Raw genomic sequence first — 16,380 nt, forward strand, 5'->3', positions numbered from 1 at the left:
GAGACGAGGCTGCTTTGGAAGCACATCCTGGGCCCTGGAAGAATCCGAGCGCCCTGGGCAGCGGGCCCGAGTGGGGACTTGGGGCTGGAATGCCGGGAAGCGAAAGCTGGCCTGACTTCTGAGGCCTGCAGAGCTGGCTCTCCCAGGCCTTGTTGGCTCCAAACTCCAGCCGCCAAGTTCTACCCGGGCAGGCATCCCCCTCCCCCAGCCCTGCCCTCCTCGCCCTTAGAGGCTCCCCGGGCTGCACTCTGAGGTCTGTGTCAATTGTTTCCTTCTCTCCAGTTAGAACTTGCTGGTAGTAATAATGGCAGCGGCAGGAGCAGCAGTGACAGCAGCTACCATGATATGAGAGCTTGCTGTGAGCCGCGGACGAGCCGAGCGCTTTCTGCGACTTCACTGAGTCTTCGCGCTGCTTCTGACCCCAGTAAGGCCTGCCCTTCCGTCGCAGCGCGCGTCTGCCTTTGTCCACTCTTCGCGTTTGTTTCTTCTTTGGAAGCCGTGCTTACGGCGTGCCAGACACTGCGTGAAGTGTGTTTCGTGAGATAGGTATGATCAGTGTCTTCAGGTTCCAGATGGGAATCCGGGCGCGGTGGGGCCAGTCCACACGTGGAGCTGAGGCCTGAACTCCCACGGTCAGGCTGGGACCCTCAGCCCTGCTGCCCCTGTGCCAGCTCTGTGTCCCTGTGAAGAATTCCCCTGGTCTTTGGCATGTTAGAGAACAAATTTCCAACAGAGTTTTCCATCTTCCCCTTGTTCTTTTGCAAGCAGAACAGACGTTGCAGTCACTCAAAGACGCTGGCAGGTGGGGTCTGGCTGGTCAAGGCGGTGGGCCATTGGCGAGTGAATGGGGCCTAATTCAAGGGATTTCCCTGCTCGAGGAGGCTTGGATCGCTCGGTCACAGACGCATCTCCTTGCTGGGGGCGGGGGTGTCTCCCCACCTGTCCTAATTCAGGGGTCAGTTGGCTCTGCCTATTATCTGAGGACCACCCTGTGCCATGCATCTGGGATCCAGGATAAGGGAGGTGCTTGGGCTGGAGGGTTAATAATGGGCCCCATCATCTGTTCAGACTTTCAAGGCCGCAGAGGTGTCTTGGGCTCCTGTGGGCCACAGCTGTCCACAGCCAGCTTTCGGCGGGGAAGGGAGGGCACAGTCACCTTCCGGTCTGCCTCGTGGATGTAGAAGACATCTTCCTGGCCTTAGGATTAGAGAGGAAAGCCCAGCGCATCAAGACTGATTCCTTCGTGAAACAGGAATTCTCTCCAGTGCACGCTGTACAGAAGGCCTCCCAACCTCTGCTGGAATACCTCCTGGGACAGGGAGCTCACTCCCATGAGTGGCCTCTTCCTTTGATGGATGGCTCCAGCTCCTAGAAGGAGAGAGTATTTGGGCCCTCCCTGCCATTGATGAGTCCTGCTGTGCCTTCAAGAGGCACCTAGAATTGGCCATTTCTCTTTGCTAAGGGGTCGTTCTTTCCCCCTGTGAAGACAGGAAGCTGCTTCTTCCACCCTCTGTCTCAGGTCACTTAGGGTCCTCAGCTGTTCCTTGGGTTCCTGCCCCGTCACCATTATGCCATCAGCTTGCTACTCCAAAGCTGTGTGCGTGGGAAGTATTAAAATAGGGCTTGATCCATGCTAAGTGTATCAGTGTCAGCTCTAATCATGCAGTCCTCTTTCTGGTTGTCCATATGCCACGCCTTATCAAGCTTGAATGTGTGTATGAATTACATGGGAACCATGTAAAATGCAGATTCTGATTTTAGTAGGTCAGGGGGGGCCTGAGACTCTGCATTTCCAGCAACTTCCCAGACTGTGTCGAGACTGCCAGCCCTCAGCCTGCACTGTGAATAGCGGTGAAATGTCACTCTCCAGGCGCCGTCTGTCCTGTTCCAATGGTGTAGAATCATCACCTCCCATGATATAGGTGTAATATTTCTATAAACGCAGTCTAACTTCGTGTTACCTAGCGGGGAAAGTCTTATCTGGGATATCAAGGTAACTGTTGTCCTCTGGCTTCTGAGTCTGACTTACAGAAAATGGCTGTGCAGGTTGCATATATCTTGATGGGTCTGAAGGAACCTGAGTGCCCCTGGGAGAGACGCCGGCCCTCTGGACTTCCCTCTGGCCCTAGAATTGGGCTGTGTCGTGTGACTAAGCCCAGCGCTGGGTCAGGAAATGGAGCCCCAGAGGGTCCTATAAAGCAGATTTCCTCAGGGCAGGGGAGGCCGATTCAGTGCACACGACTGAGGCAGCCCCGTGGGGGAGATGGGCCGGGGCCCTGGTGCTGCAGTGATTCCCTAGTGTCAGGTGACATCATTCGTGCAGGTAAAGGAAAACCTACACCCTTTCATACTTTGTCTATTGCCCACTTCACTCAATTTACCTATCTGATTGAAGAACCAATATTTCTTACATATTTAAATGCTAATTCAAAGTTAACATAAACAATTGGGACTGGGATTACAAGTTTAAAATGACAGATCAGATATCCTAATAGCAGATAACAATAGTTGTCAGCTTATCATTCATTGCACTTACGATTAAACCTGCTCCAAAGCTTTTTCTTTTTTTTTTGTTTTGTTTTGTTTTGTTTTTTGAGACAGAGTCTCATTCTGTCACCTGGGCTAGAGTGCCGTGGTGTCAGCCTAGCTCACAGCAACCTCAAATTTCTGGACTCAAGCAATCCTGCCTCAGCCTGCTGAATAGCTGGAACTACAGGCGTGCTCCACCACGCCTGGCTAATTTTTTTCCTATTTTTAGTAGAGACGGGGTCTCACTCTTGCTCAGGCTGGTCTTGAACTCCTGAGCTCAACCGATCCTCCGGCCTCAGCCTCCCAGAGTGTTAGGATTATAGGCGTGACCCACTGCAATTGGCCCAAAGCTATGTTGTTGATGCTGTAACTTTCACCCGTTGTTCCATTGCTGTTTGTGTATCTGACCCTGCTGGGCTGAGATCTGCTCTGGGCTGACGCAGAGCAGCTGTTCAGCGTAGTGGTTAGAACACAGCGTTGCGCACACAAGTGGCCTGGGTTTGAATCCCAGGGCTACCACTTTTTGGCTACTTGGTCAAGTTTCTTTCTTTCTTTTTTTTATTTCAGAATATTGGGGGTACAAATATTTAGGTTACATATATTGCCTTTGCCCCGCCAAGTCAGAGCTACAAGTGTGTTGATCGCCCAGACGGTACACGTCGCACCCATTAGGTGTGAATATGCCCATCCCCTCCTCCCCCCCACCTGCCTGACACCCAATGTATGTTACTTCCATATGTGCACATAAGTTAATTAATACTAATTTGATTGTGAGTACATGTGGAGCGTGTTTTTCCATTCTTGTGGTACTTCACTTAGTAGAATGGGCTCCAGCTCCATCCAGGATAATACAAGAGGTGCCAGATCACCATTGGTTTTTGTGGCTGAGTAGTACTCCACGGTATACATATACCATGTTTTATTAATCCACTCATGTATTGGTGGGCTCTTGGGTTGTTTTCACATCTTTGCAATTTTGAATTATGCTGCTATGAGCATTCAAGTGCAGATGCCCTTTTTATAGAATGTCTTTTTTTCTTTTGGGTAGATGCCCTGGTCAAGTTTCTTAACTGCTGTCTGCCTCAGTTTCCTCATCTCTAGAATGGGGAAGTAGCAACGTCTGCCTTACAGTTGTGAGTTAATAAACCCATAGTCAGTGCGGCATATGATTCGGTCCCTTTCCTTTTTGCTGTGATCTCACTGTGCCTAAAGGAAATCTAGAGTCTGGCTGGGCAAGGATGGTGGCTTGTGCCTGTAATCCCAGCACTTTGGGAGGCCAAAGTGGGAGGATTGCATGAGGCCAAGAGTTTGAGACCAGCCTGGGCAACATAGCTAGACCCCTTCTCTACAAATTGAAAAAAAAAAAAAAAAAGAAATGTGTCTTCCCAGACACAATGTCACAGGATCCTGGTTGTCGACCGGCTGGTTCCTGGTGAGCTGTGGGCCTGGCTGCCCGTTAGAATCACTGTATGAATGCTAAGGCCCCCGTTCTTTTCACTGTTCGTCCCCTTGTAACAAACTAGTTTAGGAATTTTCAGACATACACAGAAGTAAAGAGAATACAGAAATGAGTGTCCTGGCACCAGTCACCCAGATGCAACAACTAGCTGACTCTCTTGCCTGCCTTTTTAAGTGTTAAATTTCACTGGTGGCACAATGGAGGGTTTTGAGCCTGTGCCTTCCTCAAGGGTTTTGTTGGTTTTGCTTTTTCTACAGCCCAGCGTGCTCCAAGGGGCTGCAGGGCAGGGCCCTGGGCAGCCAGCGCTTGCAGCCCACTCTACTCAGCCTGGTCGGGCACCGTGAAGACAGGGCTGGCTGTGCCTCGCTAGTTCTGACCTAGTAGTGGAGGTGGTGGCTCGAGTCTGGGTCGTTCACGCTCCCTTAAAGGCATCGGGGAAATGATCGTGTTGGAGCCCTTTGTTGAATGCTCTTTTGACCCTGGTGTTATAGGAGACCTCTCCTGCCAGTCCAGCCTTCCCATTTTCGGAAGAGGCTCAACCTTTTCCAGGACTCTTAACTCAACCTCAAGTCCCCATGTCGATCCCTCAGTGCTTGCACACATGATACAAGAACATGTCAGTACCTCGTATGGGATTGGCACGTGCCTGGCCAAGAAAGTGGAAATACGCACATGTATTCATACCGTCCTATGTGCTAAAACCAACGAATGCTGAAGATCTTTAGAAACAGTCATCCTTCTTTTTCTTGGAGGAAAAGGGAGTTATCCTTCTTTTATATTACAAGTGTCTCTTTCTGTACTTTATGTTAACCCTTATTTTTGTTTGTTGCATAAGCATTTGTATAGTACTTCTCACGAGCTAGGCATTGTCCTGAGCGCTTTACAAATATTACCTAATTTAATGATGCCAGCATCTCCATGAGGTAGAGGTGATTTCCTGTGATACAGAGGAGGAAACTGAGGCGCAGAGATGTTTAGTAATTTTCTCAGCCTCACACAGCTGGTAAGTGGCAAAGTCTGGGCCCTACACCACTTGGCAGTGCTGTTTGCTGCTTTAAAACCATTATGAGCTCGTGGCCACTTTAAAATTAACCTGATAATTATTCCTTTTTGAGGTGCTGGTTGTCAGGCTGCGGCTGCTGGGGTCCTTCCTGGGGTGTTCCACGCAGGCAGATGTTAGCTGTTTGTCCCGGGCAGGTATGTTGGTGCAGCTGCTCTGACTGCGAGCTAAACTTCTCGCTCAGTCTGCAGCCTGTGCAGCGCCCCGGGACAGGGAGTTTGGGGCTGGGAGAGTGGGGTGCTGGGCTGATGCAGAGTCTGGTTGAGGGGAGCATTTGAACTGTACACTTTTCTTTCCTTCTCCCCAAAGTACTTTTACCTCCTGAGACGGACAGTCCTGTGGACTGACTGACCAGTGACTTTGCAAGTGGGTGATGGTTCTTGGTGGCCTGAAGACAGTGGAGGAGCAACGGTCAGGGCCTGGCTCAGTGGACCACTGACCCTGTTATGAGCCCATGGAATGAGCAGGAAAGCCTTTGGGGACACCCTATGGCCCTGCTTCCTCCCTTTGTACAAATGGGGAAACTGAGGCAGAACACCTAGCTCCTGGGCTAGCATTTTTTCCCACCATAACCATGTGTGTCCCTGTGAGCGGGACTGAGAAGGTAGGCAAGGCTTCAGAGGGTTTTGAGTGGGTTGGAATAGGGAGCCACTGAAGGCAGGAGTGTGCCATCTGGGCGCGGTGGCAGCCAGGGACCGGGTGTGGCAAAGCGTTGTCCAGGTAGCGGACCCTAGGCTGTGGGCCTGGCCACACTGGAAATCGGCGGGAGGCTGCCCTGGTTCAGGCGGGAGAGCTGCGTGGGAGGGGCCGAGCTGCCCAGGGGACTCCGGCCACTCTCCTGGCACAGCCAGGCCGCGTGTGGGAGGTGATAGCCTTGGTCTCAGGTTGGAGAGGCCCTTTGCACCTGCCCAATTTGCATTCTGGGCAGTGACTTGGCTGCCACCTAGGACCGAGCTGGCTGCGGTCTCAGGGAGACGCCGGGCCTGTGTTTTGAGCGCGGGCCAGGGCTGGATGCTGGAGGAGGCAGCCGGCTCAGGTCCAGTCCACGTTGGCTTCAGATCAATGAAAGCTGTCGTGGGGCCAGTGTGTTGCTGCCACTGCGCCTGGGGGCTCCTGGGCTGGGCGGAGCCTCCTGAGGCCACTGTCCCTGAGTCACGGGCTCTGAGAACATTGTTAGTATGTCCTGTGCCCGCCAGGGTGGGTCCTACCCCTGCTGCGTGCCCTCCCCACCCTGTGATTCACGGTCCCACTTGTCCCTGCTTGGCATCTCAGCCAGGATGGTCTCATCGGCGCACGGAGGAAATACAGAACCCACGGAGAAGAGGGAAAGGAGGCTTCGCCACTTCCTTCTCTGCGCTGCTACGTGTTCTGGGCACTGTGCCAGGTCTGTAGGGTGTTCGGTGATGAAGAAGGAATGATGGACCCTGTCCTCAGTGAGTTTAGCCTGGTGCGGAGACTGGCGGTTCCTGAGGAGTAGCAGCAACACAGAGCACCCAAGGCCGCAGGGGAGCGCAGAGTGGGGGCCGTGCTGAGCCTGGGGCTCCCGGGACCCCTTCTCTGAGGGGGCCATTGAAGCTGAGACTGGAAGAGTGAATTAGGAGGCGGCTAGGAGAAGAGAGGTGGGGGACATCCTGGGCAGAGGGCAGCGATGGGGGAGGGGAGGGGGGGTGGAAGGCCTTGGCCTTGGCCGTGGGGGAGGGGGGTGGGCGGAGCTGGCAGGGTCAGGTGTAGCTGGGGCATCCCCGGCCCATTTGCCCAGGACGGTTCCAGCCGCTCCCGTGTCTGGGCCTGGGTATTAACGCTGCTCCCTTTCACTCTCAACAGCATCCTGGTTCGGGCAGTAACATTGTATGGGCACCCAGATACCAGCACGGATCCTTGTTTTGCAGATGAGGAAACCAAGGTTCGTGGAGGCTTGAATTAGTTGTGTGAGGCCTTGGATTGAGGATGGCACAGAGGTGGACGGCAGCCCTCACCCCACACTACCTTCCATGGTGAAGAGAAACCTCGGTGTTCTCTGAGCCTAGTCCCCACCGCAGCACGGTGCTAGGAGTCGGGGGTGGGGGCGGGGAGAGGGAGCAGAACACATTCAGAGGCCCATGACAGAAAATAACCTCCAACTGGGTTAAGCAAAAAGGGGAGATTTAGTGGTTCGTGCCATTAAAAAGTCTAGGGGAGGTGTGAGCTTCAGGCATGGTTTGATCCAGGGGCTCAAATGCTGTTGCCAGAACCCATTTTCTCTTGCTTCACCTCTTGGCTCTGTTTTCCCCTGTGTTGGCTTTTTTCTTAGCCAGGATTTCCCTGTAAGGAGGTAAAATGTTCTCGGCAGTGTCGGATTCCCACTCTCACATCTCACCAGTGTCAGCAGAAAGAGAGCAGATGTCCTGGGATTACATCTCTTTGGCCTGGCTTGAGCGAGTGTCCAGCCCCGACCAGTCCCTGCAGCCAGGGAAGTGCAGAGTCCTCCTTGGTTAGGCCTGGGTCACGTTCCACCCCCTCGTGGTTGGGGGAGAAACCAGCGCTGCCTGTGCCACTCAGATGAGAGTAGTGGAGGGGTAGGGTTTCCAAATGAAATACAGGATTTGCAAATCTATCTCAAATACTACAGGGGAAATACTTCTACTAAACCATCATTTGCTGTTTGTCTGAGATTCAAATTTAATTGAGTGTCTTATGTTTTTATTTGTGAAGTCTGGAAAGCCACCAAGGACAATCAGAGTGTTACCAGAGCGGAGGCAGGGCTGCTGGGGGCAGGGGCTCCAAATCACAGACGCCCACTGCAGGAGCAAAGACAAGAACAAAGGGTTTGCTTCACCTTGGATTCCTCCTGAAGTTCTGGTCTGTGAAGTCAGCCCGAAATGCTGTGGGTGTTCAGTGAGACGTTGCTGGGGAGTGAGATACTCAGAAAGGGCTTCCTGTATTTGAATTAGGCACCAAAAGATGGGGACAGGGGTTCCTGAAGTGGGCGTGGGATGGGGTGGGATGGGAGAAAACGACCATTGCCATCTGCCTGCCGGGCCTGCGCCTTGGTGTTAGGGTCACTGGCTGCTCACCTAGCTGGACTGGCTGCAGTATGACGCTGCCTTCCTGGGCTGGACCAGTGTCCCATCTGGTCTGTCTGAGACTGACCACCTTGCTGTCTGTCAGCCCGTCTGCTCCCTGTGAATCTGCCAGACGGGTCAGGATTCCTCCCCGATGACCCAGGCAGTCCGGGGAGAGCCATCTAGGTCAGGTACCAGAAGCAGAGCCTGAGGCAAGGGTCGTGTGCCAGTGATTTGTGAAGAACATTCTCTCGGGGCAGACCAGCAAGGGAGGGGGAGCTGGACAGAGAAGGGAAGAAGCTAAGAAAAGGTGCCATTTCGGACGTGGTCTGGGCTTCAGCCTGACCCGATGGGGAGTTCTGGAGTGTGAATTATGCCTCCTTGTTTGTCCCCACTGAGAGGATGGGCTGGGCCTTCTTCTCCTGCCAGGCTCAGGGCCACCTGGGGTGGGGCACTGCAGTTCTCTGAACCTGCAGACACAGCCCCAGGGCAGCCTCTGAAGCAGCCCTGCAGGTGAGGGCCGCCTGAGCGAACCAAGTGGGGGTGGGCACGCACACCAGAGGGATCTGCATGCGTGTGCTGCGCCTCTCGGGAGGTGGCCACGATCAAGGGGCCCAGAGACCAGACACTGGGGAGATCCCGCATGCTGCGAGCACCTTGTGGGGGTCCTAACGCAAGTGGTCTCCACGGGCTTGAGAAATCCCGTGCATCTTTGTTTACATGGCATTCCCCAGAGACACGGCCCGTACCACGTGGAGACTGTGCCCGAGGAGCTGGGCCGTGGGCTCGGACGCACCTGCTCCCCGGCTGTCGGTGGAGGTGGGGGATTCTCGTCCTTTGTGTCTGCTCGCAGAGGGGACTGGTCTTTGCCGGCTCTGCTGCCGCCTGCTCTGGGGCTTCTGGATTCTAATTGTGGCTCTGCCACTCTTTGGCTCTGTGGCCCTGGGTAGGTCCTGCCCCTTTTTGAGACCTCAGTTTCCCCATCTAGACTCCGAGAGGTTTGCAAATGGGCTTGTATCAGGGAGCTTCCTGAGCCCCCTGATGTTCAGTGTGCAGTTTTCTTTGTGTGGCATTTTTCTGGGGGGACATTCTCAGAGGCGTTTGGGGTCACAGGTCAGAACCCCTGGACGAGAGCTCCAGCCTGGCCTGACACCTGTGGTCTGGGCGGATGTGGGGGCCTTGGGCTGCCGAGGACTCTTGTGTGTCCCCAGGAGCTCGCCCAGGGGTGCATCCCTGGAGCCTTGGCCTTCCTCGCAGGGGGACTTGGTCCCTCCCGACTGCACTGCTTTCTTGCCTCCCCTGTGACCCTCAGTCTCCCCATCTGTAAAAGGGGGGACAGCTCACTTGGGGGCCTCTGAGGGCTGCTGGGTGAGGTGTAGGTGTGATGGGCAGAGTCGCTCCGTGAATTCCTTCTTACCCCCAGGCCAGGACTGGGCTCATTAGACCTTCCGTGCTGACCATGCGGCCTCTCCCTCCACGGGGCCACCCCACGGTGACACCTGCACGCGATGCCGACCAGACCTGCAGGGGCAGGCGGCTGCCCTAGGGATCCCCACTGCTTCTTGCTCTGAGACCTCTGGTTACCTGAGAAGGGAAACAGCAGAATGTAGTGCGTGCTGGTTGGGGTGGGGAGGAGGAGAGCTGCTACCCCACTCTCCCCAGGCCCCCGCTGACAGCCCAGCTTGACACGCTCAGCTGGTCTCGTGTCATTTCTGGAATCAAGCCTTGTCTGTTTTACACAACCACAAAAAAGGGTCTTGCAGCCCCTCGGCCTCCTATGCATGTGTAGCCGAGAGCGGTGAGAAGCTTCCGGGTTTCTGGCAGTGGCCTCCTCGTGGGCTGTGCGCATCGGGTGGGTGTCGGGGAGAGTGCTGGGGTCTGGGTGCTCACAGGCCTGGGGCCTCCGCCTGCCCTCGCGGCTGGAATCAGGAGACTGCCCATGGCATGGCCAAGCTGCAAGGCTCCCCACTGCTGGGGCCCAGGCCCCCATAGCCAACTTACATGTGTGAGTCCTTCTAGAACCAGCGGGAGTCTCACTTCTGTTTGCTTTAGTGTGCTTTCTTGAAAATGTTTGGCCATCCTTTCTGATGGCAGAAGTAACTGTGCATGTTTGTGACAAACATTTGGATGGCCTGGAATCCGGCACCAGGCACAACCTCTGGGAACATTTTGGTGTCTCTGACTGGACGCACGGAGACATGTGCGCATGATTGCAGTGGATGTGATTGCATTCTCTCTGCTCTTTGGCAGCTGCTTTTTTCTTTCAAGAAAATGCAGGGAATGTTTTTCTGAGTCAGTAAAATAGAGCTGCGTTGGGTCATTCAGCACATGCTCATTGAGTGCCTGCTCTGTCGGGCATTGATACATGATATGCCCAATGGCTAAAAGTACTCAGGGAAAAATGAGGAGGGAGGAGGGGGAGAGGCTGCAGTTTTAAATAGAGAGGTTTGGGTGACAAGGTGATGGTGAGCTAAAACCTGCAGGAGGGACAGGAAGGAGGAGCTATCTGGAGAAAGAGCCTCCCAGGCAGAGCGGACTGCACGTGCAAAGGCCCTGAGGTGGGAACATGCTGGACGTGTTGGAGAAACAGCAAGGAGCCGTATGTCTGTGGTAGAACAAGTGGAAGGGAGTTGTGGGTGAGGTCAGGGAGGGGTGGGGCAGCCGGATGGGATGGGGCTGTGTTGGGCATTGGTAGGACTTTAGAGAATTGGGTGGGAGTGGGGCCAGGGGTGGGGGTGGGGCAAGGGCAGAGAATGGGAAACCATGGCTGTTGAAAAGGACAGTGGCCTGGAACGCACAGTAGTTGTGGAGGAGGCAAATGGTTTCAGGGCATGCTTTGAAGGTAGAACCGACAGGATGTGCTGATGGATTGAAGGGAGGGTCAAAGGACAAGCTGGGGATGTCTCCTGGGTGTCTGGCCAGGGAAGGAGGGAGCTGTCCTGTTTGCATCAGGGAGGACGGGTTTGGGGGGGTGTCAGGAGTCAGTTTTGGGCTCGTGAAATTTGAGGTGCTTGCTGAGCAGGCACCATTTGTTTTAACGGAACAGCCGCTTTGGGAAAAGCTAATTTTTTTTTAGTATAAAAGCATTGTGTGTTCTTGGTTTAAAAAAAAAAAAAGAAAAGAAAAGGGGTTAGGGAAGAGAAGAAACAACACAAAACTCAGTCCAGAAAGCAGGACAGCCGAGGACACAGCACCCCAGTTCCCACTCCTGAGTGCAGCGCATCCTTCCAGAAACGTTCTGGAAAATGTGCCCTTTTGTGCCTTACCATGGTGAGACTGTCCCCCCCGGCAGCGCCTGTCCCACCTGCACCCTGGGAGCCCCCACTCCCTAACAGCAGCTCTAGCTCTCTGGGCTCTTCCGTGCCCACCCTCTGTGTGGGGCAGGGTGGGGTCGGTGCCCCCATTTGACGGATGTGGACACTGAGACTTACGTGTCACAATTCTGGTGACGCATAAAATTCGAAGTTTCAGAATGGACTGAGTCCTCTGGCGGCCTGGAGGTGCGACCCTCGACTGCCCAGATTTGGCGGGGTGGGATGGAGTCGGCATCCACAGCAGCCCTGGGGGAGACAAAGGCTTCGCCCACAGTGGGGGGACGCGGGCTGTCCAGGCGGAGGAGACAGCTCGGGCCCGGGTTTGGCGCTCAGGGCGGTGGTCCGGCCCGTGAGAGGCGCGGGGCCAGGCTTCCCAGCTGCGCCGTGGGCTGGGGATGGGCAGGATGGCCTCTGCGGGATGGTCTCCGCAGGGCGCTCCAGGGCCACACGGGGTGGGCTGTGTGTGTGCACTTGCAGCAGGAGGGGCCTGGAGCCCGGCCCAAACTTACATTTCCTTGTCCTCTCCAGAAAATCAAGACCCCTGGGTGTATGAATTGGGAGGGTCTTGTGCCATCTGGTTGGAAGGGGCAAAGCATGAGGCCCAAACCCCTGGCCCCTGAGGCCAGCGTGAGCAAGTCCAGGCTTCTCAGGCCTCTGCCCTGGGCAGGAGCACAGCCTTTCCCCAAGGGGAGGTGGCCCCTGGGCTGTGGGCACTATTCTTTGGTCAACAGATGACAGTGCTGCCTGTCATAGGTGGCTTGGCTCACAGCCACCCTGTCGGCAGGGTGCACGCGCTGGACCCTGGCAGCAGACCCAGGGCCTGTCCCAGGGCCCAGCTGCTCCGTGATCACAGCCCCTTCGGCCTCTCCTTTTATAGCACTCGGCCGTGTGGGGGGGTGGGCCAGCAGCATGGCGGGGTCATTGGTGTGGCAGGCAGTGGCATGATGTGAGCATGACGGGGTCGTCAGTGTGGCAGGCAGTGGCATGATGTGAGCATGACGGGGTCGTCAGTGTGGCAGGCAGTGGCACGGTGGGCACAGTGGCACGTGGGCAGTGGCACGGCAGGCCAGCATGGGTCGGAGGGCAGAGACTCAGACAAGCGCTAAGTGCAGCCAGCCAGGGGGGTCACTTGAGCCCTTACGGGGTGATGGGGGCGGTGCCGAGCCAGTCTTTGATCAGCTGTGTGGCATCCCTGATGACAATGGGCGCAGGAAAGAGGACAGGAGGGGAGAGAATGACGGGCCCGGGCCCAGAGGGAGGAGGAAGCAACAGCTGCGATTTAGGACGTGCTGATCGTGCCGGGCGTGTGCTGAGCACTTTACACACACGCTCCCCTCTCCCCTTCACAACTGCCCTGGCGGGGAGGAGGTGTCATTTCCATTTTCTGCTGGGGAAACTGAGGCACAAACAGGTGAAATCATTTGTATGAAGTCACACGGTATAAAACAGTGGAGCCAGGGATCAAATCCAGACCCAATGATGACTCGGCTGCTCACTTAAACCTCTCCAAGCGTCGGGTTCCTGCTGGCCAGTGTGGGGTAATGACAAGGTTCCTGTTGGCCAGTGTGGGGTAATGACAAGGTTCCTGCTGGCCAGCGTGGGGCGATGACAGAACCCGGCTGCCCGTCGCAGTGTCTAGCTGGGGAGGCACCTATAGGCTTCGCAGGGCCCTGGGTGCACGTCCCGCACTTGCTACATGCTAGTTATCGTCATCACTGAGTCTTGGCATCCATGACCTCAGCGACCCCAGGCCCCGACAAGCCCATCGCTCCTGGAGTCCACCGTAGAGACGCCTTTGAACACTGTCTAGACAGAGGTTTCGGTCAGGCCAACAGCAAAGCTTCCGGCCCCTGCCCTGCCAGCTCTGGGTGATCTGCCTCATGGTTGGGTCACCTCCTAGGACCTCGGACATGCCACCAGTTTGAGAGTAGAGAGCATTCTGGGTAATGCCAGGGTTTACTGTTTTCTGCTGGTTTTCGTCTTTTTTTCTCCATCAGCCATTTTTCCTCCTCTATGCCCAGAAATCACGTTCCGAAACCGTGGGCCCGTGGCCAGATGGGAAGCACGCTGGGGCTCACCTGGCGCACCCTGCTGGCGTCTCTCCCCTTCGTCTCCCCCCTGCCCACTCGGGGGGCTCTTTAGATTGTGGGGTTCCCAAAGCAGAGTCCATGTCCTACTGAGGGGTTGGGACCTGAGGGAATAACTGGTGGACATCTGGTTTCTTAATGCTTCCGTATTTGTTTAATGTGAATTATATTAAAGAAAACCGCTCCGTGTAAGTAGGACTCACGCCTGTGATGACTGAGTCAAACAGAGAGTGCGAGAGCCAATTTAGGGAGAAGTATTAAGTACTCATGCAGCCCAGGTGGGTCCTTACCCAGGGGAAGTCGTGACAGTGGCACGTGGGTGCCGGCAGCTTGCTGGGTGACAGCCCGGGAGGTGGCCTTTGCTGGCCGTGTTCCAGAAGTGGGCACACCCATCTCCGTGTGCACCCTGTGGGGTCTCAGGCCCGAGGCTTGGAGGAAGGGGCTTGGTGGCTTCAGAGTCAGGCCCCCCCCGGGCTCTGAAGTTCTTCCCGCCAGCTCTGCCGTCCCACTCCCCGCTGGAGTCCCCAGGACGTGGGGGAGCCAGGGCTGGGGATCTACAGTTAGGAGCACATTGGTTACATCTCCGGCAGTTAAAAATAGGCAGGGAGAAATCTGAGGAATTTTAATTGCTACTCCACATCTTTGGAGTCCTGAAGGCCGGGCCCTTGCGGGCCAAGCACGACAGGCCTGCTCTGCGTGCCCAGTGTGGGAGCCGGCCTTGCCCTCCTCCTGTCGGCTGGCGGCCCGGAGTCCAGCCGGCCAGGGAGGGGCCACGGTGCGGCGGGTGGCGGAAGCTTCCAGGCTGGCTCCCGAGCTTGGCTGGGCATCTTGGATGCAGGTTTTAGGAGATGGGTTGCTGCAGGGGGCTGTGAGAGTCAGAGCTTTCGGTCCCAGTAAGGAAGGTGCCCCCGAATTGCTGTAAGCAGCGAGGCAGTTTGGCGGCTTCACAGGAAAGGCGGGCGACGGTGGGCCTGCCCCGGGGTTCCCCCGACAGGGTGCACCGTGTGCCTGCTGCGTGGATCAGGCGCTGTTCTCGTGCAAACAGACCCGGATCCCCGCCCTTGGGCAGCCTGTCTCCAGAGCCAGCCCGGCCTGAGGCCTGTCCCCGTGTGGCCACCGTCTGTCTCTGTGTGAGCGTCCTCAAGCGAGCCGTGTCCGAGAGGCAGGAGGTAAGGCGGGACGCGGCCTTGGCACCAGAGAAGGGTTCTTTCCCTCCAGCTCCTGGGGCCCGGCCACGGCGGGGGCACGGTGCTGGGCAGGTGGAACCAGCAGCCCCCGCTGCATGAGGTGAGCCCCAGCAGGCTCGGGGGGCTTCCGGGGAGTGGCTGAGGGCCCGGCCCCACGTTTGGGCAGAGATGCCACCTCTCTTTGGCAGCAGCACGTGGAGTCTGGGTTCTGGTGCCGTTCGGCGGGAGGAGCGTGTCTGTTTTCCTCCTATCTCCAGGGAGGAGGACATGCCCAGCGCCTCCTGTCGCCGGGCCCGGACCTCCAGGAGCCCTTCCTAGTGTCTGTGCCACCACGCTCTTCCCCGGCCCTCCCTTTGACAATGACCATTTTCGCGTCCGTGTGGTCAGGACGGGGTGGGGACATTCCCGGTGCCCTCGGCCCACCATGCCTGCGCGGAGAGTGGGCTTCGAGAGTCCGGGCTGGGCGAGGGAGCTGCGTGGGCAGACATAGCGGAGGCTCACAGGAGAGAGCTGTGTCAACACACGGAGCCTGAGGCCCAGAACGTGGACAGCCCTGGTTTTCCCTCTCTCGTTTCCTGGGTGTAGCCCTAGGGAAGAGACCTGCTCCGCTGGTGGCTGGAGCCCCAGAAGGCCTGTGCTCGGGGGCCCACACGTGTCACCTTGGCCTGGCGCCCCATCCCTGGAGGGCCCGAGCCCACTCTGTCTCCTTCTCTCTGTGAGACCTTGGACCTGCCACTTACCCTCCTGCTGAGCCTCCGTTTCCTCTTTGGTAAAGGGGGTTATTGTCGGGGGTTTTGTTAAATCATGTTTTAATGACCCAAGTTCCTTGTGAATATACTCGTTTGTTGAGACTGGGACAAATCTGATAAGGCTGAGGCCTGCGACCCCCATGCCGGCTCTCCGCGCTCCCTCTGCTCCGGGAGGTGACCGCGGTTGTCATCATCCTGTGCTCACCCGCACGTGGAGGGGCTCGTGGGACGTCGAGTGTTCGGCATTTTCCTCCAGGTGCCGGTGGCATCGCACCCCGTGTCTTCTCGCGTTTGCTCTCGCACTCGTGCTGCGGCGTGGCGCCCCGCGGTCAGCGTGGACGGGTCTTTCTCGTTCTCCTGGCTGCCGCGTGGTGTTGGCTGCGGAGATCCAGCAGTTCCTCTGATGGCGTCCGGGGCGTTTCTGACTGTGGGTCGCTAGGAAGCGTGTTGCCCTAAACGTCGCTGAGCTCGAATGTGCCTTCTGGCACGCACATGTGTGTCGTCTCAGGGTAGACATGTGGCGCTGGCTGTCCGGGCACTGGGGTATCGTAAGGACAAAACGCTGGGCGTGTTCCCGAGCACGTGTGGGAAGCAGCACACTGCAGAGGGGGGAAGCTGATGGGTAGTGTTCCCTACTTTGCCCTGACTCCGTCCTAGGTGTGCTGTCCACATTTTCTCATGGACTGCTCCTTGACATCTAAATCCCCATTTTACAGAAAAGGAAAACTGGGGCCAGAGAAGTTAAGTACCGTGTCTGCTGCCACTCACCTGCCGAGGGTTGGCCTGGGCCCCCTGCCCAGCTGCCCGACTGCCAGATCCACTGGACTCTGGGGAATGGGGCATCTCAGTCCTGCCTCTCGAGAAGGGACAAGAGGGAGGCAAGGACTTGCTCTCAGCGAGGCCCTGGGATCGCCTGGCCCGGCCGCGTCTGTAGTGAGCTGGGAAGAGGGAGTT

At 56.5% G+C, this 16,380-nt stretch overlaps 1 protein-coding gene across 3 annotated transcripts in view; it reads left to right on the top strand.

Annotated features, from left to right (window-relative positions):
• The window catches only part of NKD1 (NKD inhibitor of WNT signaling pathway 1), an 80,583-nt gene that overhangs the window by 34,460 nt on the left and 29,743 nt on the right, over positions 1–16,380 (top strand). The window contains exons 1-2 of one of the 3 annotated variants that reach the window (XM_045533251.1): positions 5,061–5,185; positions 6,321–6,432. The exons of 1 other annotated variant lie outside the window; for it this stretch is intronic. In XM_045533251.1, coding sequence (XP_045389207.1) covers positions 5,162–5,185; positions 6,321–6,432 — 136 coding nt within the window. In that variant the 5' untranslated portion in view covers positions 5,061–5,161. Of the gene's footprint in view, positions 1–5,060; positions 5,186–5,477; positions 6,433–16,380 lie in introns of those variants that run through there. One more of the 3 variants, XM_045533249.1, reaches the window with a different exon arrangement.

This window comes from Lemur catta, chromosome 20 (genome assembly GCF_020740605.2).
Source record: "Lemur catta isolate mLemCat1 chromosome 20, mLemCat1.pri, whole genome shotgun sequence".
Taxonomy (NCBI): domain Eukaryota; kingdom Metazoa; phylum Chordata; class Mammalia; order Primates; family Lemuridae; genus Lemur; species Lemur catta.